This window comes from Chiroxiphia lanceolata, chromosome 19, assembly GCF_009829145.1.
Source record: "Chiroxiphia lanceolata isolate bChiLan1 chromosome 19, bChiLan1.pri, whole genome shotgun sequence".
Classification (NCBI taxonomy): Eukaryota; Metazoa; Chordata; class Aves; order Passeriformes; family Pipridae; genus Chiroxiphia; species Chiroxiphia lanceolata.
Genome location: NC_045655.1, coordinates 9,108,492 through 9,130,657, shown reverse-complemented (window position 1 = coordinate 9,130,657; position 22,166 = coordinate 9,108,492). Strand labels below are relative to the sequence as shown.

At 46.4% G+C, this 22,166-nt stretch overlaps 3 protein-coding genes and 1 non-coding gene across 24 annotated transcripts in view; 2 read left to right on the top strand and 2 right to left on the bottom strand.

The window, feature by feature from the left end:
- Positions 1 to 11,893, top strand: part of BPTF (bromodomain PHD finger transcription factor) — a 61,914-nt gene extending 50,021 nt beyond the window's left edge. For 12 of the 16 annotated variants that reach the window (XM_032706522.1, XM_032706538.1, XM_032706532.1 and 9 more), the window contains one exon: positions 1,182 to 2,088. In XM_032706522.1, the coding sequence (XP_032562413.1) occupies positions 1,182 to 1,218 (37 nt within the window). In that variant the 3' untranslated portion in view covers positions 1,219 to 2,088. The other 4 variants (XR_004360278.1, XM_032706523.1, XM_032706525.1 and 1 more) reach the window with 4 other exon arrangements.
- On the bottom strand, positions 3,416 to 21,987 carry C19H17orf58 (chromosome 19 C17orf58 homolog). 3 transcript variants are annotated; one of them, XM_032706560.1, is made up of 6 exons: positions 21,983 to 21,987; positions 13,845 to 13,850; positions 8,496 to 8,868; positions 8,295 to 8,375; positions 6,606 to 6,797; positions 3,416 to 6,098 (listed from the first exon to the last, which is right to left on the bottom strand). In XM_032706560.1, exons 5-6 carry the CDS (start codon positions 6,706 to 6,708, stop codon positions 5,911 to 5,913), a joined length of 291 nt encoding a protein of 96 aa, XP_032562451.1. In that variant the 5' UTR covers positions 6,709 to 6,797; positions 8,295 to 8,375; positions 8,496 to 8,868; positions 13,845 to 13,850; positions 21,983 to 21,987; the 3' UTR covers positions 3,416 to 5,910. The 3 variants fall into 3 exon arrangements, with proteins under 3 accessions (XP_032562451.1, XP_032562449.1, XP_032562450.1); XM_032706558.1 differs by lacking the exons at positions 13,845 to 13,850; positions 21,983 to 21,987 and adding an exon at positions 10,890 to 11,419 and having other exon boundaries at positions 8,496 to 9,098; XM_032706559.1 differs by lacking the exons at positions 8,295 to 8,375; positions 8,496 to 8,868 and having other exon boundaries at positions 6,606 to 6,708.
- On the bottom strand, positions 12,582 to 12,654 carry TRNAR-CCG. Its single transcript has one exon. It is a non-coding gene; the product is annotated as a tRNA-Arg (tRNA).
- Positions 12,842 to 20,470, top strand: KPNA2 (karyopherin subunit alpha 2). 4 transcript variants are annotated; one of them, XM_032706550.1, is made up of 11 exons: positions 12,842 to 13,371; positions 15,357 to 15,469; positions 15,565 to 15,702; positions 16,129 to 16,217; positions 16,738 to 17,006; positions 18,060 to 18,154; positions 18,243 to 18,506; positions 19,118 to 19,351; positions 19,435 to 19,617; positions 19,726 to 19,875; positions 19,993 to 20,470. In XM_032706550.1, the coding sequence occupies exons 1-11, from the start codon at positions 13,149 to 13,151 to the stop codon at positions 20,083 to 20,085; spliced, it is 1,851 nt and encodes a 616-aa protein (XP_032562441.1). In that variant the 5' UTR covers positions 12,842 to 13,148; the 3' UTR covers positions 20,086 to 20,470. The 4 variants fall into 4 exon arrangements, with proteins under 4 accessions (XP_032562441.1, XP_032562442.1, XP_032562443.1 ...); XM_032706551.1 differs by lacking the exon at positions 12,842 to 13,371 and adding an exon at positions 14,526 to 14,659; XM_032706552.1 differs by lacking the exon at positions 12,842 to 13,371 and adding an exon at positions 14,965 to 15,027.
- Positions 21,988 to 22,166: the final 179 nt, after the last annotated feature.

The following is a 22,166-nucleotide window of genomic DNA, read 5'->3' as shown; positions in this document are numbered from 1 at the left end:
CCTTTCAAAATTAAACTTACCTTTCTTTCTTTTTCTGAAGAAAGGCCACTGTAGGTAGAGCATTTCCCTTACACAGACATTCCTAAAAAACCCATGCAGCTCTACCACACGTTTTTGTTCCTTGCCTGTCCTACCCAATAGCACATCCATGGGAGTTACATCCCTTGGAAAGCTTCACTTTCTCTCCATTGCTGTGGAAGCTGATCTTCACATGGAATGAGAGTAGGATTGATAAGAAGGGAAGAGTCAGATGAATTAGTCCAGCATTTTTCTTTTCAGTTTAATATCATATTAGTGATTTTTGTCAGGTAGTTTTCAGCCCATGTTTCTGTCACTGTCATAGCTGGTACCCAGCACTTGCACACTGATTTCATTGCTGCATCTTCTTTGTTATTGTTTTTCATTTATACCATCCATGTTCTTTCTTTTCTTGCAGATTGTGATATCTTTAGTCTGACCTTTTTAACTGGAATCAGAACTGGATGTTGGGGTCACTTTCTTTTATTGTACAATTCAATGACATTAAACTGCCCTAAAAATCCAGCTCACTTGTCTAAACAGTAACTGTTGTTTTTGTTGCCAGCAGTCACACTGGTGAAAGTAACTGTATTAACACAAATTGTCCCGTTCCTCAAATACTGTATGGAGAAAAATGAAAAATTCATCTTGGAAACCTTGTATTTTATTGTTTTATTTTAAGTCACTAATAAAACTGTGAATGTCAAAGAGGAGTTTTGCTGAACTCTGCTTAGCAAAAATGTGATTTTAACATGCCTGTTCAGTTTTTTCTATTAAATTAATCCAAAGACTTCTTGAATAAATTTAAGCAGAGTAGATCTTATTATAAATATTCACAACTAAAAATGTCTTTTTGCTTTCCTTTTGATGGACTACTATTATGTAAATATGTGAGTAAAACTGATGGCAGGCATTTTGGAATATTCCAGAGACACACTGCATTTTCCAAGTACTGAAATATTTGTATTCTGTAGGAGAAAACGTGCTTAAAATTCAGAGAGAATTATTTTAAGTGTTCTTTTTTTTTTTTTTTTCTGAAGGGGAAAAAAACTAAATGGAAGCAACGTGGTGGTAATTCCTTGATTGTGGTTTACCCTTGGCAACACTTTGTGTTCTCCAAACTGAAGGGTGCTTAATTGTTCACTTTCTTCTGTATTCTGCAGGTCCCATAACAACAAACTGCAGTCTACAGCTTCTTAGAGTTCAGCGTGTTACCAAACACACGAGCAAGGATCTGGTTGTCTGACAATTTTTAATTAAGGAGCCAGATGTTTTTAGTCAGGTTGTCCTGACAAGACTTGATGTAAACTGCGTTTTTATTGGTCACAACAGTCAAATTATATTCTTGGCTTATTTTGTCCAAAGGACAAAGAAATAAAAAAATCAGCAGCACCACTTTCTTGTCAAGATCAAATTGTTGTACTATTGTGGCAGAAGCGGGAAAACTTTGTTTTGGTGAAGGAGAGAGAGAAAGAGAGCAAGAAAAAAAGATACAGTAAATGGGGTCACGTTTAACTCCATGGAAATGCCACGTCTGTTCTTCAGTGAAGAAGCTGGTTTAAAGTCCACACAGAAAACTTTGACTGTATTTATTTATTGTTGCAAAAAAGACGCTTTTTTATTGCTGCCCTCATTTGTCAGCTAATTATTTTTTCTTATAAAATCCAGCCCCGGTTCCATGTAATCCATTCTGTATCTTAACATGATTCCTGTAGGTAAAAGTACAAGAAGACCTCTAGATGTCTTTTCTTTCTATGAAAGGAGCTGCTATGTACACATGTGCACACACACAGGACTGGGAATCAACAAGGAGTTTATCATTCATGGTAGATAAAAACAAGCTTGCATAGAAGTTGGGCTGAGTGGTCATGGACTACAGACTCTGTTGCCTTGAATATAACAGTACAATTTGTCATTTACTCTGCACCAGACTGAACTGAGTAAAATCTATTTGAAGGTATCTTGTTTGTAAACATTTGTCAGATTCTAATTTTTTTTTTCTTTTGTATTAAAATTCAAAATATGGATGTATATGAAACAAAATAAATGGAGATCATTGTTCTCCCCACAGCCGGAGGTGTGTCTGAGTGTGCGCTGACACGTGGGCTCTGTGCAGGAGTGCAGGTATTGCGAGGAACAGGGGTGGGAATGGCCAGGGAGGTCGGATCCCGCTGCTCCGAAGGTTGTGGATACCACGGTTCATTCCTAAGCACCTGTTATCCCATTGTAACATCACTCCAGTGGTGCCAGAATGACTGTAACAGGTGGAACGGGGTAAGGAAGTATCTTGTGAAGTGTCCCTGCCCACTGCTGAATTCAGGGGTGTTTGCCAAGTGCTCTGGGAATGTGCAGTACCATGTGTAACTGTATCCCTGGGAGGCGTCCTGGGCTGCCTCCGTGTTTCCTGTGGGATAAACTGGAGGCCAAGAAGATGCAAATTGCAGATGAGGAGGTTTCCTTTCCCATCTCCCCCCCTGCAAGTGACCTGCTCATGGTACCTGTCTGTAGTTCCCAGCCCTGGTTTCTCTGCAGCTCCTCGACCACCCTTTGCACTAATTCACAGTCAACTTGTGTTCCACAGTGGTCTGGGATTTACCTGATTCATGGATAAGCTCCTTTTGGGTTTCACCTCACACCTTGCTATGCAAGAACCTCGTCTGTTATTTTTCTTACCAAGGTGTTGCTGCTCACCACCCTTTCTTACACTTCAGCTCAGGTGTTCAGGTTCTTCTGGGGGGATTTTATCTACTAAAAACTCGTGTGTTTTTGTACATACAAATGTTGTCATTTAACCTATATGTGAAAATTACTAATTGTTCAGTGTGGAAACAATAATCCATTTATGCTTCTGAAAGTCAAAGAAGAGTAGTTGCATTTAGGTTATGTTGTCCTTTGAAGTTTTTTAAAAAAATGCTGCATATTGTAAGCATTGTGTTATAATGCAACAAGGAAAAACCTCCCCGTTCACAGCACTGGGAATATCCTGCATCTCATCTAAACTCCTCAGTATTTCTGGACTATTTATTCATACTTAAATCCATATGACATGGTTTAAACCTTTCCTACCTGTAGGCAATAGATTGCTGTTTTTAACAAATTGTGGCAAACTGAACAGTACTTTTTTGTACCTTATAGGACACATCATCCTAGACAAATAAAGTAATGTGTTTGACATGGATTTGGTGGTGTTTCTAATGAAACATTTGATGATGTTGTGGGATATAGGTCTTGGCATTACCAGATCATATATAATCCATACATGCAGTTTAATCCTGCTGATTAATTGTCCAACCCAAACCACTGTGATTCCATATGATCCATATGATGCCATGGAGTAGGTCAAGGTACTTCTCACAATTTATTAGTGGTGAACTTTTACAGTTAAATGGTGTTATTGGAAATAAATCACTCGTGATTAATCCTCACCTGCCTTAAAGCATAAAGTTCATAAGGTTTGTGGTCTCTGGTCAGTCTTCCTCCTCTTTGTATTTTATAAATTATTGCAACAGTTGTTTTGAAATGGCCTGTGTTGTAACACTGTGACAATGTGAGCTGTACCAGCCTGATTTTCCTTTCTGTCTCCTCAAATTTGAAGCAATTACCCTCGGTCCTGGTTTAGTTCATGCAGAAGTTAATGGAGGTTTAGAGTGAAAAGTTGAGCTGAGCCAAAAGCCTCAAGTAAACCCCAGAAAGACAAGAAGGCGACAACATTCCTGTACACCTGGATTTCTGTGTGTTGGCTGCAGAATTCTCCTATTGATCCTGCTGGGGAGAAAACTATCAACTGTAAGGTACCAAAATTACTGTTGCAGCTACTGGACTTGAGTTCTGTCTTCTCACTGTGGTTATTGCTGTGAGGGTTTTGGAATAGTGAGTGAAAGACTCGACCTAAGAAATATTTTTTATTGAGTATGTACCTTTGGTGTGTGATGAGCTTGGTATCAACAGTCCTGCTCCAGCTCTATCTCAGCTGGGCTGGGACATGCAGTGGCTTCTTGCTCAGCTGGTGTGGGAACATTTTAAGGAGGGATCTTCCAAGAAAGAAGGGAAAGGTAAGAGGATGAAAAAAGGGAACACAGGATAAATTGTTCTTTGGGCTCCCAGAGCAGCAGCTCTATCCAAGAGTGGTTTGTGTCAGTTATTGGCATGGAACTCGGGCTTAGCACTGGTGTCCTGTGCTTATCCCTTCCCAGGGACAGTCACAGTGAGATACACATTGGGTTTGTACCCACACTTCCCTGGGTTAGGTTACAATAGTGGGAACAGGGCTGGGATGCTGCTCTGGGAGGGGGGATGCCTGGAGGAGTTGCTGGTTAGTCCCTGGACTTGGCTGGAAATAGAAACAGAGAAACTTGAGATGCTCATGTAACCCTTCCTCCTCCTTCCTCCTGTCCCTCCCAGTCACTCCAGTGCTCGGATTCATTGCCAGAACACTCCTGCTGCCAAATCAAAGCCCCCTCAGAGTCTCTCAGGAAAATTCCATCTATCCATGGTGTGCTCCATGCAAAGGCTTTCACAGAGCAGAAGTGAGACAATTTACTTTTTAGGTAGACCCAGCCTATGAGTAAATTTCTCAGCCTTTGGGTCCCAAATATGTGATGATTGCTCTTGGTACTTGGCTCCATATCAAGACATGCTTGATGCAGTGTGACCTATCACCCATCCCTTGCTCTGTGGCTTTTCAGTGACACTAAATGAAGCTGCAGAGGTGTGTGACAGGTAGAATGTGCCAGAATTACCTTTGTTTCAGGACAGAAAATGCTTATAGAAACCACTACTTCCTGTTGCAGGTCATGCCATACCACTGTATGTGTATTTTTTTTAAGCTGCACTGCTTTTTTCCATTTCTTAATGTAAATATGTATTGTCAAATCCCCAGCTTGTCAAACAAGGAGATGCCTTTGTTTGATATGATAACATAAGCTTTTTGGGCCTTCCAGAACCCAGGAGATGGTGAAACCAGAACCTCATGAACATTTTATTAGTTTCTTTTACAGACTTAAGATCTGCAAACACTGACTGGGAACAGCAAGCATTTGATTCCCTCTGCAGCCCTTTCACAGATTCTTCCATCCCACCACATTAAAGGTACTAAAAGATTGTATCTTTGATTTTAAAATTAACTTTACTGATGTGCAAGTACAAGCTGGGTGATATTTCTGAGGGGGAATAGCATTCAGGAGGAACTGCTCGTGTAACCACTGCACACACTGTGCAGTCCATGCTCATTCTGCATTCCTTGGAATGAACTTGTGCCATTACTCATGAGCCAAATTGGGCATTTGTGTTGTGCAGTTCTTGATGTGCTTTCAGTCAGTGTGTTCATACACTCAAGTAGTTCCCCTCCATTCTGTGTGCTTCCTGTGAACATCCAGCTCTGGTTGAGGAATGATGTGATTTTTAGAAGTAGCACAAAAGACACGTTTGAGGAGACCAAAACAATACAAGTGATACTTAGTGCTGTTGGTTTCTCTTGAATCAAATGCATGTGATACTTCAGGCAGAACTGTGTGACATCCCGGGCAGCCAAAGCTGTGTACAGATCTAACGTGTTCAAGGTGAGAGGTTCTAAAGTGCAGTTGCTGAGCACTGAGGATGAAGCCTCCAGAACTGTACATTTACTACAGATTATTAGGGGTGCACTGCAGCAGGGGAGGCTACAATAACCTGTGGCTCTGAAAAAGCTGGAGCAAATCCATGACCAGTTAACATTCCCTAGCCTGACTTCTGTGCTAAACCCCACCAGAGGTGCCTGGTGAGGGCATTCCGTGTTTGCTGAAGCACAAAGCAGTGTCCGATCGCAGCCCGTGCCCGGCGTGAGGTGCCCTGGCCAGGTGTGCCCTGGGGGGTGACTCCCACTGCTCCCCGTGTCCTGGACGGAGCCACCGGACCTTACGGACACTTGGAACGCGCCGCCTGCACCTTGTGATCCCTTTTCCTGTTGAACCTCCTCACGTAGCTGCTGCTGCTCCCGATCCAGCCGTCGCCCGGCCGGAGCCGCCCGCGCAGGGCCGGCAGCAGCTCCGCCGGCAGCTCCCGGCGCTTGTGGAAGATCCGCCCCATCACGATGTACCTGCTCCCTGCAAAGCAAACCAGGGAATGTGGGATCGCTCCCTGCGCTCCGAGGGGGGTGGGAACAGGTGGGAAGTTGCGCCCTTTGGAAACATCTGGAATGTACCACGGCACCCGGAGCTCCCCCGGGACCTGTGGGTGGTTGTTGCACAGACATGATGATTTACTGCCGGGGCAAATACTGGTATTTGATAAACTTGCTTTTAGAAGGAAAACTGGACTAACGACAAAGACATTGGCTTAAGCTCCTGCTCAAACTGCTTTGGCAATCCTGAAAACTTGCAATCGTTTTGGAACTGGACAAAGTTAAGAAAGGACTGTGCTGATACCTGACTTCTTCCAGCTTCTCTTCTGGAAGTTTCAAGAAACTGGGATGGAAAAAGCCCTTCACTTTGAGGAAATGCTTTTTTTCCACATTTTCCCGACAACCCAGGGTAAGCCTATTAAACTAGGGCAGACTAAGACGGCACTGCATGCAGAGGAATAGCAGAATGGATTTAGCTGGAATTATTTACCAAGTTTAAAGTCTGGACAGGGTTTACTGCAGTTCAAAGTATCCACAAGTAGGATGTGGACTCGGAAGAAGGCGGCATCGGGAATGACGTACAGGCGACTCATCTTGTACAATCCATCACTGTTCACCAGGAGGGTAATCCAGTGGACTCCATTCCCCAGGCTTTCCACGTTATAAACAATTCCATTCACTGCTGTTTTAAGGGAGAGAGGGGAAAAAAAGCAAGGGTCAGATTGTATATATGGTGGGCAGCTCAGGGTATGTGTGAAGGCTCTTATTTAAAATGCTCAAAGGAAGTGTCAGCAGAAATCCTGGGATTCGGTGGGCAGTGGGAGTTGCTTCAAGTCACCTTTGGTGATGTCGTTGCCTGAGTTTCTGCTGCCTTACTAACCTTGTGCTTTACAGGCCTGAAATGATTCTTCGTGAAGTTTATAGAATGTTCCAAATGACAGGGATGGGTTTAGTACCATTTTCTATCCCAACACATAAAAAGTGGACGTGTTTGTCTAACAAAGTCAAATGGTCAAATGTAAAACTTCCCACTGAAGTAGAAAGGTGAGCTGGAAATCAAACACTTGGAAGAAAAGGCACCAAGTAGGCTGTGTTGTGTGTTCAGACAATCACTTCCATGCTGTGCTCCCAGTTCCTGGTTCTGACAAGTGCTGAGCTGACTCCAGGAATGGGAAAACAGCACCATGTCAGGTGGGAAAGGCAAAGGGGGCTGTTACAGCTGGTGTTACACCTGCCTTGGTGGGGAGAGCTCTGCTCAGCACTGGAAACGTAAAGAAATGGAAAGCTCTCTGATCACTGCAGTGGAACCTTGGCTCAGCTGTTGCCCAGACTTTTTCCTACCTGTCTTTTCAATTGGAGAGAAGAGTGAGGCTGCTGTTGGTTAAAGGCTAAAGCACACACTGTAAAGCCCCCGTTGCACAGGAATGCGTGAGAGTGGTAAAAACCAAAACAGGCAGCATTTGCAGAAAGCACTTCCTGACTTCTCCATTTAGAGAAAACAGATGTCTCCTAACGTGTTTATGTTCTACAAATGGAAACATCTGTTACCACTGGGGTTGTATTTTCCTTATCTCTTAAAATACTGTGAGAAAAAGTTGGTATCTGTTTCACAACTTTGTGAGCACAAGGCAGGATTTCAGTCAGAAAATGCTTGTCCTTAAACAGTTCCTACAGAAATGCCAGCCTGTTTCCTGCCATCTTTAGTTACATCAGCGTGGACACAAGGACTAAAGACACTGAATCCTAAGGAACTTCAGGAAGAATCCTCTCTACAGAGAGGATCACAGTTTTAGTTCTGTTTGATTCACCATCATATTCTCATTTCAAACTTCAGCCCCCAAAATCAAACTCGCTCCAAGTAGTAGGAGGTAAGTAACCCAGCTACAGTGTTTAATCTGAGACTATCTAAAACAATTGGTCTTTTCAGTTCCATTGACCAGTCCCAAGGACACTTTTCCTGCCAGGAATGGAAAGTAGAGAGAACAGAAAAAAAGATCAATACTATCCCAAGGTAGGGAAAGCACAACGTAAGTACATTTATAAAGAGCTGCGATGGGGACTCTTGGTGTACTTGGTAATTATTTAACATACTTATGGTGTCTTTTAACAGTATTTTGGAAGTGCAGCAGGTGAACAGCAGGGCCTGTGCTCTGTGTGGGTTGGGGAGGACACAACCTACCGAATTCACTGGCACAAAAGGCCTCCACTTCATCCCGCTCTCCCCTGCACTGGGCCAGACACTCCTTGTCCTTGTCACCATCTGGAATGGGAACACACACTGAGGGACAGAAATGGGCCTTTGGGGATATTTTTCATCCCAGTTACGCCGCCCAGCCTTTGGAATTTCTGGGTCCCCCTTTCCAGAGCAGCCTGTCCTTACCTTTCCTCAGCACCCCCAGGGGGTCGGGTGGGCCGGGGGACCAGCGGTTGGTGACCCAGGAGGGTTTGGGGATCCTGGTGACGGGATCGGGGCGTTTGTAGGGGATTGTCTGGCCCGGGCGGTTCAAGTGCAGCGTGTTGGGATCATTGGACTCCGCTGAGTCTGGGGGAGGATGAGCTCCCCGGGTGGGTGTCCCCTGTTGCTGGGAGGCTGTGCCGTGGTGGGAGCGGGCGGACACGCTGTTGGCAGCGCCGGCCCGGCGCCGGTCCGTGTGCTTCCTGTTGGCCTGGCTGGAGTCGGGGGAGCTGGGAAAAGGCCCCTCAGCCAGGCTCTCCAGAGGCTGCCAGAGGTGTTTCCTCAGCCCTGTGCTGTTCTCCAGGGAAGGTTTGGTGCGTTTCTTCTTGTCCCGGGGCAGGGAGGTGATTTCAGGAGGCTTTGGCGGCTGCAGGTGGGTGGGAGGCAGGAGCCAGTGTTCCCTGGGATTCCCACTGGCACTGCTGGTGCCACGGGCTGGCAGCTTCACCTGCCCAGGTGCAGCAGCTGCTGAACTAAAAGCATCTTTGCTGAGAGCCTGGCCAGCTTTCTCAGCATAGGGCAGGGATCCTACATCAAAAGGAGAGAGAAAATCAGCACTTTCAGTTTTTTATTCCATGTTCTTCTCGATGGGAGGATTTGAGGTTCTAGCCCATAAGTCCCTCAACAATATATAATACAACTGATATACTAATAACTGATAAATATATGACTGATAAATAGCTGAACAGATGAAATACAGTAGAGCAGCTCATTGCTCTGTACTCAGACGTGGCAGGGCCAGCACAGGGAATGCAGCTGTGTGAGCAGAACGGGAGGTTCGCATTTTTACTTTATTATTGTTGCAGATTAAAAACAAACCCTTTTCTCAAACCCCTGAGTCTCCAGGGAGCATCTGAGGAAACAAGGTTCACATTGTCATTTGGGATGCTTGTTTAAAAGACCATGACAGCAGAACTATTTGGTTTTCCCATCCATGGGATGCCTTATTGACAGTGTCATCCGGACTTTTCAGCAGCTTTGGGCTGTGGACATTACTGGAAAGATCTTTATCCAGAGTTTTGGATTTCTAACTGGTAATTAGGTTATTGCTGCTGAGAACAGTTATTTCAAGGCTTTTCTTAATTTGAGAGGACAAGGGTTGAGAAAGAGAGGAAGTGTCTGGGAATACAGTGAGAAATGACTTACTGACACTGTTCACACAAGCTGGGCGGTCACCTATGCTTTTGTTTATACCTTCACCTCAATCTCTTGGACCTCAAAAAGCAAAATGGCCTTCTGTTTAGCCTGGGAAGAGAGAAATTTCCCCTTGCAGTCCATTTTCCTGTTCCTTTAGCCCCTCAGTGAGCCAGCAGAGTTTTCACACAGCTCACCCCCACACAGCCGCCGTCGGGGTGTTCGTGGCTGTGGTTACTCTGTGTAGGAGGCTGATCCCAATCCCTGTGTGAAAAGAGAGGTTTGACACCCACAGATGAACAACGTCCTGGTTTATCTCCTCTGACTGACTCAACTGCTGACCTTGCCACTTCTCCCCCTTTGCTCTCACCAGCTGCTGTCATGGGAAAGATTCCCTGATATTCGGGCTGGCCACACGTAAAGTCAAAAGAATGTCCATGGAGAGCGGGGTGGAAGGAGTCCAAGCTGAAGGGAGCAGCAGGGAAGGGTGTTTTGGAGATGGTTCAATATGAGCTGTGCACTCTGAACAGGTGTTTCACACTTGGGTGTGTAAGAACACTCTCCTGCCAGTTCATCACGCTCTCTCAGTCACGGAGTGCAACAAGAAATAGTTCATTTTTCTCTGCTTGATCCATTCAGGACCTTGAGGTTCCTGCTCCTGTACCAGCATATTCCTGTCTGGCTGTTGCAGCATAAGACATATGACTGCAACATAACCAATTCCCAATGGAACAGATGTAAATCTTATTTATTTTCCGTCAGTGATGTACTAAACTCCAAATAAATCAGTTCAGGACAGCTTGCTGCAGGCACACATGGCAGCACAGAGCTGCAGTCCGTCAGAAACCTGGTATTTACAGGTGAAGGGGACTAAAAGAGATATAAGTTATAAAAATCTCAGATGCAGAAACAAGTCAAACCTCACCTGCCACTGAGAGCTCGTGGCACCAGCTCCCTGCCTGCTCCTGCCAGGTGCTCTCAGTTCCTCCAAATCTGACAAATCAAATATTACAATTTGCATTCCCATCCCACAAACAGGTTGAAATGTTTCTTTCCCGAGCCCTTACATATGACTTGCTGAAAAGGCTACAGCCTGGAGGGCAAGGATTTGCAGGAATGTCTTCAGCCTCCCCTGATTCCAAAGGCAAAGCTGCCCCAGCCCCGCTCCGAATGCAACAGACTTACCAGAGGATGATCTAATGGCAAAGCAGAGGAGCCAGAACACTTGGGTTGTCATTTTGAAGTATTTTTCCAGACTCAAAATGAACTGGAGTCTTTTATGCCCTTCCCCCGTTTCATGCTAATGAGAGGCAGCCTTAGGGGAAACGGGAATCACTCACTGGACAACCCACTGGAGCAAGACCAAGCTGCTGCCGTCCCTCCACCACCCCTGCCCAGGAGGGATGTGCTCCAGCACCTCTTCCCATCGGGAATAACTCTGTGCTGCTGCTGTCCCCTGTGTGCAGGGAATGATATGTTTTTAGCAACAGATTTTTTTATTTGGGGGACAGTCTTGCCTCTTATGGCACTCTGTAGAGAAAAACCATACAGAACAGGTCAGGGTTTATTGGATATGGAGAATTCATATTGGAATTGGAAGGTGCTGGAACAGCCTCACTGCATCTGTGAAGGATGTGCATTGCAGTGGAACATATTTGGGGATTTCTGGCCACCTCCACTTACACAGCTGGTAATCTCCTCTTTCAGTTTAAGGAACCAGTTCCAGTGATTCTCTTCAGACTGAAAAACGCAGTAGTGACTGTCCAGCCCAAGGCAAAGCTCTGCTGATCCGACACAGCTTTATTTTGAAATCTCCCTTTGCTAACAAGAAGAACTCTGCAAGTTTTCACACACCAAGCCAGCCCTGATTTGGATTACTGAATTAAGGGGGCTTATTTCTATGTGAGTGACCTTATTGCCACACAACATTTCCATTGTGACAGTGTCTCTCACCCGGTGCTCCCGGGTGTTGTGGAAGTTTGTGAACTCGCTCAAGGTGCAACAAACAACTTATAAAAACTTATAAACCTCCTAAAGGCTCCTGGAACCCACCCCTGACAGAAAATCTCCCCCTTGGCAATGCCTGGGGCATGGATGGTTGTCCAGTTTAAGCAGTCTGGTTTGTCCTGCCTTAATTAAGCAGTTCAATAAGATTCTTAAAAGCTCAGGACTTTACCTCGAGCAGCAATGGCTGAAGATACAGAAAATTAACTAAAATAATGTGCAAAATAAATGACATTTTAACACAGTGAATTACATTTCTACTGCAGCGCTTATTAATCCTTATTTCCCTTTGTTACTTTTACCATTTTAAGGCCAGAAGTATCCCAAGAGAGCTAGTGCAGGAATAGGAATGTAAACTAAGGATGAGGGAGAGGAGAGCTCCTGCATTCCTGTTGTACCTCGTGTCCTGTTCGTACCTGCAGCGACTGAGAGAAGCAGGAGTGTGAGCACTTGGATGGATGGATGGACATGTGAGCATCCCACAGCCCTGTGCTCCAGGGATTTTCCTGCTGATTTAGGCGGTGCTGTAACTCAACCCTTACTGTGCCCGTGCTGGTGTTGAGTTCCTCCAGCCTCATTACCTGGACAGGATCCCCATTAGAAGGAGTGGCGTTTGGAGTATTCCCACCATTCCAGCAGCTCCACTGACGCTTGGAGCATTCCCACCGTTCCAGGACGTCTGAGCACAGCGGACATGGGAAAGCTTTTCCAGTGGGGCTGAGGAAAACAGGGACCCGCAGCGCCGGGGCCACATCCCGGCAGGGACGGGGGAGGCCGCAGGAAGAGCGGGAAGGGGCTCCTGGGGCAGTAAAAGAGTCGGAAGGTGCCGGGTGGGCGATGGAACCGCCGCGGGGACACAAAATAACTGCGGCCCGACCCAGATGGGACTCGAACCCACAATCCCCAGCTCCGGAGGCTGATGCCTTATCCATTAGGCCACTGGGTCACCCGCCAAAGCCTGCGCGCACCGCCCAGTAAGAGCCCCGCCCGGCGCCGCTGGCCCCGCCCTCCGCGGGTCCTGCCGCTCTCCCGCCCCGCCCTTCTCGCACGCCATTGGCCGCGGTGCCCTCGAGGCCCCGCCCCCCGATGCCCCGCCCGCGCCTCAGAGCCCGTTCGAGCCCTCGGCGAGAGCGCGTCATCCTCGTTACCCTTGTCCCGAAACTCTTCCCCTCACGGGCTCCCGACGTTCAGTTTCCTGACACTGTCCCGTCCTGGCCGTGGTTCCTGTGTTGCGGCTGTTGGCTGCATCCCGTGCAGGCGATCTTCTCTACTACTACTTGGCCTTCTCTACTCAGGGACCCTTCTCCCCTCACAGCTCTCACCCCTCAGCTCTGTCTCCTCTCACAGCCCTTTTTCTCACCTCACACCCTCTGCAGCCCCATTACCTCAGTCCTACCTTGACCTCTCTCTGGCCTCCCTCCGCTTCTCCATGGCTTGGCTATGCCAGTAACAGCCTTGGAGCTGGGACACCTCCCTCACACCCCCCATACCGCCTGCAGCACCTCACACAGCCCCCTCAGTGTCCCAGGCACTCCCGGCTCTCTCCCTGCCCTCAACACCCATCCCTGTGCCCAGGTTTCACTGCTCCGGACCCTGCACTGCCAGCGATCCATGACCCAGTGGGATTCCTTCATGCCAACCCTCCGATCCTTCAGGAGAGCAGGTGTTTTACCTCGATTTCTATTTTTGAACTGCCTTTTTTTCTGTCAAAATAGTCCTTTTAAATATCTCCTTTTCTGAGTAATGTGCTTTCTCCTCTCTTGACTCCCTGCTCTTACTTAACTGTTTTTTTGTGATTTTCTTTACAAAGCTCTGAAATGTAAGGCCCAAAACCAAAACACTGTGTGAGGTGTCACTGGTAATTCCCCCTCCTCTGCATAAATCCTCCACTGTGTGCACCTACAGACCAGCATAAAGTGGTTTAATGTAACGGTTTAGCACACAGACGTATCGATGTACATCCCTGACACTTCTCTATCTTTGTACTTTATAGGTATATTGAGATGATGGAGTTGCTGTCAGAGTTGAGTTTTTCCCCAGGTTTTATGATTTGAAATACATCCCCTGTGAAACAGGGTATTCTTTTGTATTCCATCTCTCATGAGCAGGCCAAACCCATGGGAAACAATCCCAGACCTGTTCCTTTTCAGGCCAAGCCACAAGGGCAGGAATCCTTTCGTTATTCCATATGATTTAGTTTTATCTGCCCTGATGGCTTCAACCTTCAGCTGCAGCCTCACACCTAAATTTCTATGCACTGTGCTTCCAGGAGACACAGGGGATAATGGAATCATGGAATCACAGAGTGGGTTGAAAGGGGACCTTAAGGATGATTCAAGTCCACGTCCTGCCATGGGCAGGGACACCTTCCACTAGCCCAGGTTGCTCCAACCTGGCCTTGGACACTTCCAGGGATGGGGCAGGCACAGCTTCCTGGGCAACCTGTGCCAGGGTCTCCCCACCCTCACAGGGAAGAATTTCTTCCCAATATCCCATCTAACCCTGGCCTCTGTCAGTGGGAAGCCGTTCCCCCTCATTCCACCACTCCATGCCCTTGTCTCAGGAGCAGCCTGTGGCGCCTGTCGGTCACTGAGGCAGAACCTGGGCCGTGCGCGAGGCAGAGGGTGATTCTGCTCCAAACCCCTTCAGGGGTACAAACACCCCCCTCCCCATTCCGGTCCTGCCGGGCCGGGCCCCGGCACTACAACTCCCGGCGTGCCCCGCGCCCCCACGCCGCGGCACTGGGGCGTGTGACCACGTGACATCCGGCCCGGCCCGCCCCGTCTACGCGAGGCGAGCTGCTTTCAAACCGGCCAATCAGAGCGCTGCTTTGGCTCGAACTGGCCAATGGCGGCGCGCGGCCGCGGGAAATTTAAACGCCGCGTGGGGCGGCCGGGGCAGTGCCAGCGGCGTGCGGCTCAGGCAGCGGGACCGGCGGCACCGCGGGACAGGTGCGGGCCTGGGCTGGACACTGGGACACGGGTGTGGGCCGGGGGGGCGCGGGTCGTGCGCTGCTTTGTCAGGAAGAGCCGTGCTCCGCCGGTAATCCATGCCGGGGCTCCCTCCGGAGCCTCTCGTGTCTCTGCTATGCTGACAGAGCTGGTGTATCCTGCTGTATCCTTGGGCGGGTTGTTGCTCCGGCGGGGTTATGGCCGCATTGGGTCAGGCCGGGGCTGGCCGAGGGGCAGGGGTTTGCCTCGTTACCCGTGTAGCCGTTGCTGTTTGCTGCTGGCTGCACCGGCATAGCGAACACCCCTGCGCTCGCTGTTCTCTCCCAAAAGCGTCGGGGTGGGGCTGGGTGGGATCCTGTGCGGCACGAGTACGTGACACAGCGAAAAAAGCGTTCAAATAACATTTGAAAGTATGTGTGCTCTCTGAGGGAAGGAAGATCTATCTTGCTCCTAAAAATAACGACTCTGATAATATTTGTGGTTGAAAGTGTCTTAACAATGTAAGTGTATCTTCTGCTTCTGTGTTGATGCTAAAGCTTTGCTGTAACATCGGGCTGTTTAAAGAGGCAGCTGTTGTCCAAGTCAGAGGCTGTTATTGTATCTAATACAAACAAGTACCTCTCATTCTCGAGTATTGATCTAAATTTTTACTTTATTTTCGTGGACTAAATTTGCTGTTTATTTGCTCTGTTTTCAGGCTTGTCTTTATCTCCTCCTCTCAAAAATCTAGCAAGCAAGATGTCTACTAACGAGAATGCCAATACACCTGCTCGACTGAACAGGTTCAAGAACAAAGGAAAGGACAGCACAGTGAGTATTCTGGTGCAATTAGTGCTTTAGCCAGCCATTATCTCTTTAAACATGAATTGCAAAAGCCAAGAACTTATTCAATGTGTTTCCTTCAGGAAATGAGAAGGCGGCGTATTGAAGTCAATGTAGAGCTGAGGAAAGCTAAAAAAGACGACCAGATGCTTAAAAGAAGAAATGTGAGCACTTTCCCAGATGATGCGACTTCTCCCCTTCAGGAAAACAAGGGCAATCAGGTAAGCCCTGGAATGGACACACTTGGAGTCTTTCAATATGAGCTCCTGCAGCCAGGCCGGTGTGAATCCCTTCTTGGAGGGGACAGCACTACTACACGTGTGCTAACTACTGAAGTGTCTGTACTATCAACTCTGATGGAAAGCACTCTTAAACACAACTGGCTGAAGCTACACTTTAAGCTCAGTGTAACTGGTGTGAAGCACTTGATTAAGAAAGCTTTCAGCAGTTCAGATAACTGCAGGTGAAGCTGTAGCTAACGGGGTTTTGGAATATCACATGGTGGTAATAAGCAAATTGGTTGTAAACTGGGGCACATTCGTGCTATTGTGTAAAAGCCCCCTGTGATCAGGAATACACATTTCTCTCCCAACAAAGCATTAATTGTTGTTTATTATTATTAAATTTATTATTACTTTATTGTACAGGTTTTGGCACACTGGTCAGTTGAAGAAATAGTCAAAGGAGTTAATAGTAATAATATGGAGCTGCAGCTACAGGCTACTCAAGCTGCCAGGTAAGCAGTTAAGAGGGACCTAACTCAGCTGTGCAAGCCAGTAACTAGGCAAGGGAAGAGCACTGACTAAGTGGCTGCATCTGCATATTCCACCTTAGAATACTGTGAACTGTAAGATGACTGGGGTTTGAAGTACACCAAGTTTCATTTCTCTTTCCAGATCTAAAATATCCTTTAGCAAGCTTGTGTATTGCTGCAGTGCTGCTTCTGGCAGTCGTTAACCTCTGCTGAGAAACCTTCAGCAATTCAGATGTATTATGACTCTTGCAGGTCTGCTTTATTTCAGAATCTGAACAGAACCTCTCAAGTAGTAAAGACATGCCAAATTCTGTTAGCAGAGTCTTAGGAAGCTGGTGTTGAGCTTCTCTGCATTTCTCCTTTATGCTGTGTTGTGTTGCCTTCTCTGAATGTTAAGACAATGCTAAACTTTTTTTTAAACGTGCTTCTTTTAAGAGTGTTTTGCTAGCAGAGATCTGAACAACAAGGTAAAATAATGTTTTCTGTTTGCCTTCCTCCCTAGGAAACTCCTCTCAAGAGAGAAGCAGCCCCCAATAGACAACATAATCCGAGCTGGTTTGATTCCCAAGTTCGTGTCCTTCCTGGGCAGAGCAGAGTGCAGCCCCATCCAGTTTGAGTCTGCCTGGGCACTCACCAACATCGCTTCTGGCACCTCGGAGCAAACCAAGGCAGTGGTGGATGGAGGGGCCATTCCAGCCTTCATTTCCCTGCTGGCCTCCCCCCACACCCACATCAGTGAGCAGGCTGTGTGGGCACTGGGGAACATTGCAGGTACGTCCATGTGCCGCACAGCTCTGATTCATCACCCCTGCTGTGCAGGGCTGAGCTGCCTGGGAGCTCTGGCCCCAGTGCTGTTCAAGTAATGACATGCTCTGCTCTTCAGAGCAACTCTTTGTCTTTGGACCTGGTGTGAGGTGGCTCATGCAGTGCCTGGCAACCTGTGGGTGGTATTGTGGGCATTGCTTCCAGATTTCAATCCAGGTTTGAGAGATCTTTAAATGTGCTACAACACAAACCTTTTTCGTTTCTCTCACTTAATGTTTCTGTGATTTACCAACGAGCTGTGCTCTGTGTGTTGACTGGAAGGGGGAAGGGAGGAAGCAGGTGACTCATAATTGTGTATGTGATGGCCAATATTCCTTGCTTTGAAACAGCTGCTTGCTGGTGGGGAAAGTATTTGTATATTCTCGTGCTCCTTTCAAGATTACTTGATCTGCCAGAGTTGGATCCATTCTTCAAAAACATAGTCAAAATAAATAATGTAGTTAAATATTGTATTTGCTGTATTGTGCCTTACAGACAACAGTGAATCCTCACACAGAGAAAATGAGCTTGATTAAAAGCCACATTTGATTGGAGTTTTCTTAAAACTTGTCCTTAAAGCTTTAAACTCAATTGGGAAGTATTTTTTTTATACCTTGCAATACTGACCTTTCAGTCAAACTGACATTCCATCAGCATTACACTGTAGCAGTCAATCATGCAACAGATGATTATAATGCATTTCAAGTCCCATATTTTGGGGGAAGCTCTGATCTAGTGGTAGGGCTGTGGTATGTTTCCAAATAACTAAACAGAGATTTACATGTTTATGAACTCCTAAGAAAAGATGTATAGAAAACATTACAGAAAAAAATTAAGCTCAGTGGCTTGATTAGAAAAACACATGCTTGTCATGTGATTTAACCATGGCAGCAGTCCCTTTGTCCTCTTATTTCTTCTAGCCTTTCTGAAGCAGAAGAACTAATCCTCTAACACATAATGACTGTGTGCACATGTCCCTCTGTTCTGGTCTTCACTTGGCTGTTTTTCTTGTTTTCCCAGGGGATGGCTCTGCCTACAGAGATCTGGTTATTAAATACGGTGCAATTGAGCCGCTGCTGAGTCTCCTCGCTGTTCCTGACCTCTCCTCCCTGGCTGTAAGTGTGCACTGGGGTTCACATTACAATGACTAAGTGAGTAAAAGCAAATTCAACCATTTCTAACCCTTTATTTCAACCCCTGCAGTCGGGATATCTGCGCAACGTTACCTGGACCCTCTCAAACCTGTGTCGCAACAAGAACCCTGCCCCTCCCATTGAAGCCATCCAGCAGATCCTGCCCACCCTGGTCCGCCTCCTGCACCACGACGACCCCGAGGTGCTGGCAGACACCTGCTGGGCCATTTCCTACCTAACAGACGGTTCCAATGACAGGATAGAAGTTGTTGTGAAAACCGGGTTGGTGCCACAACTTGTGAGACTCCTGGGGTGTAGTGAACTGCCAATAATGGTGAGTTATTGGATGTGCAGGTTGCTGTTGCTTTCTTTGAACTGTGGATAAAACAAGTAGGGTCCCCCTAACTGAATGATTCCTTTCATACATAAGTCAGATCCTTGTTCTAGGTTTTGCATTGGTGAGACTTGAATTCTGCCTTATGTAGAGACTGTTCCACACAAGGCAGCCAGCTTTGTGGTGGTGACTATCAAACTGCTTTCTGTAATCATGGATTTAACTCACAGCCCAGCACAGCAGTCAACATTCTTTAAAGCTTGCCTTTAAACTGCTGTTGCAAATCCAACTTCTAGGGACAGTGTTTACAAGTGGGCTCTGTGCACACTGTAATTACAGTATAATAAAGCTGCATTAGTACTTAGCAGGTAGTTTTCCTGAGCTCTGTCCTGGGTGGTTGTTTGCAGATTGGCCTTGGAAGGTGTGCAGTCTTAGCATCCTTAATGTCTGCCTGTGTAATGCTAACTAGGAACCTGAAACTCCTTGTACAGAGCATATCATCTGTTAACTGGGAAGGTTAGAGTGGATGGGCAACAAGTATGGCTGTATCTGGTATAATATAATCTAGTTTTGAATGAGTTTCCTAAGTACTACATTTGTCTTTGTTTCAGACTCCTTCATTAAGAGCCATAGGAAATATTGTCACTGGTACTGATGAGCAGACACAGCTTGTTATTGACTCAGGAGCACTTGCTGTCTTTCCAAGTCTCCTTTCCCACCACAAAAACAACATTCAGAAAGAAGCAGCCTGGACCATGTCCAACATCACTGCAGGGCGTCAGGATCAGATCCAGCGAGTGGTGGACCATGGCCTGGTGCCTTATCTCATTGGCATTCTGAGGAAGGTAAGCAAAACCTATATTTACCATTTTTAGGCTTTTTCTCTTGCTACTGTCTGTGTTCAAACGCTCTGCTGTTACCTCTGCAGGGCGATTTCAAGTCTCAGAAGGAAGCTGTGTGGGCTGTGACGAACTACACAAGCGGTGGGACAATTGACCAGATCGTGTATCTTGTTCAGGCTGGTGTTCTTGAACCACTCCTGAATCTTCTCACAACTAAGGACAGCAAAACTGTGCTGGTTATCCTGGATGCTGTTTCCAATATCTTCCTGGTATGTGGGTTGCAGTATACTTGATTGTTGTCCAAGCTGTTGCTATTGGCTCTCCAGTAGTGCTGCCACACATCCTTCCCGAGGTGATTCCATGCTTTTCTCTCACAGGCTGCTGAGAAGATTAATGAGACTGAAAAGCTTTGCCTCATGATTGAGGAGTGTGGGGGTCTAGACAAAATTGAAGCTCTTCAGTCACATGAAAATGAACAAGTGTACAGAGCCTCATCCACCATCATTGAGAAATATTTCTCAGCAGAAGTAAGTGGCTGCAGGGTTGTTGTTTTTTTTTTTTTCCCACTTTCTTTTTCTATTCTAGCACTGACTACTAGGTTAAAATGCTACTGCTATTTCAACACTCTCTTCTTTTCCTTCTAGGAGGAGGAAGACCAGAATGTTGTACCAGACTCTACTGCTGACAGCTACACTTTCCAAATCCAGGGCAACACCCCCAATTCTTTCAACTTCTAGATCTTGTAGATACTGCAGCCACCTATAAGTGGTTTTAGCACATAAATGACTGCCACCTCTTTGTCTTAATAATTCTTGTTTTTACTGCCTTTTCTGTGTCCTGTAGCACTTTATCCAACTGAAACATACTTGAACAGTTCAAACTATATATGTCTGTGAATTCCCAACTGTAAATGTCCTTCTCTGAGGTCTGCTTGTAAATACTTCCTCTTTCTGTCCTTGTCAGGGGTAAGAATGCAAGCTGAGCAATACAGGCCTCTCACAGAGCATGAGCCACCACTCTGCAGGCCTCTAACCTTCTACCTGACCTGTTGCTGTACAACACACAACAGGCTTTTAAAGAGGATTTACTTGAAGTTCAATAAAGTGTTATCAGTACATCCAATTCAGCTGTGTCACTTGCTCTTTCAAAGGCTGATTGTGACAGGGTAAGTAAAATTGGTCAAAAGTAGATAATGGCATGAAGGCAAATCTAAACTGTGAGAGATTCAATGCTGAAGATGGTGGGTTTAGAACAGCTTGGGCACCCCAAGCTCTGACTTCTACATACACCTACCTTCTTTACTGCAGGACCAAGGAATTGCTGCTTCTCTCCAGATATTTCCTATAGAAATTTGATTCATCTTACCGTGTTCATAACTGAGCTAAATTAGCTTCTGCCTTTTGGAGAAATATTTAAAGACCAGAAGTGCTACTTAACTGCAGGTAATAGTGTGGAGGAGGGGTAAGTACAGCAGTTTAACCAATTGTACAGATTTCAGGATAGAGCTTAGGAAGGGCTTTGAAGCTGTTTCCTGATCTAGAGGGCAAAAATTATGGTCTTTTCTTGGAATTTGTTGTCCCTTCATTTCTAAAATCATTACTCACAGGAACCCATTCTCTCTCTAGAGGTGGTTGTGCAAGGTGGGTGGTGAGTGGAGAGAAAGAACTGTAGTTCTGTTTTCCAGCTTTTTGGAAAAACTTGGATTGAGCTATTTAACTGGAATCTCCCAGGAGTCAAATGCATTAGAATAACTGTATTGTCTCAGCTCTCTGAGCTTCTTTAGCTCCAATGATGGTGCAGGAGAGGTCAGAGTTCAGGGATAGATGTTTTATAGGCATGACTTAATTGGACCATAGCATGCAATTTTATTAATGAAAGGTAGGGGGGGAAAAACCTAATATGTAGGCATTTCTCCCAGAATTCCCAATGGCTTTGCTTCTGCCTTGATGCAGGAGGGGAATAAAACCCCCAAATACAAAACAAAAAACCCTTTTATTCTCCTAAATGGACCTGATGAAAGAATCTGCTTTTGTCTTGTGCATTAGTCACCTGTTGAGTGCTTCCAAGTCTGTTTTGAAGTGCACAAGCATAAAAAAGTGGATCTGGGTGTAACTCTTTGGCAATCCATGTGGGATCAGGTGTGCTTCACCTGATTCATTCCTGTGTACTGCTAACAAAGATTTCTTTTGAGTTACTGTGGATGGTATCACTCCTGCTTTCATTAGTGTGGGGCAGACCTATCCTCTCCCCCAACTTGCTCCCTATCCCACACTTGCTGGCAAATGGTTCCCTCCCCAACTGGAGGCTGGTGATGACATCTGGACCGTGTGCCCTCTGTGGATCTTGGCTATTGTTGGAGTGTGACAATGTTACAAAGGGCAGCAGATAATTTGTCTGCATATAGTCATATATAGATCTCTTTGTTAGCAGCAGTAGGGTTTTGTGCAGGGCCATCACTTGTGAGTCACTGCCCTGATGATAGTTCTGCTGGGCTATTTAGGGTGTGATCCTCCATCCAGCTCAGAGGGTGGCCTTGGTGGCACACACACGGGGGTTGCAGATTTTACCTGTCACAAAGGAGACTGCCTTGCAAAAACCCCACTATCCTGGACTGATTAATAGTGATCTTTGTACTTCGGACTGTATCGTGTTAACTGGTTTTCTTTGCACCCAAAAAAAGCTGCAGCTGTCTCTAAAGAGGTGGAACTGTGGCTGTGGGGTGTTCCCAGCCCTGCCTGGCCCCTGTACTGAGGGATGAGCTGCAGAGATGAGCTTCCAGAACCTCTGGAAGCAGCTGGCCAGTGCCAAATGGAGGAGA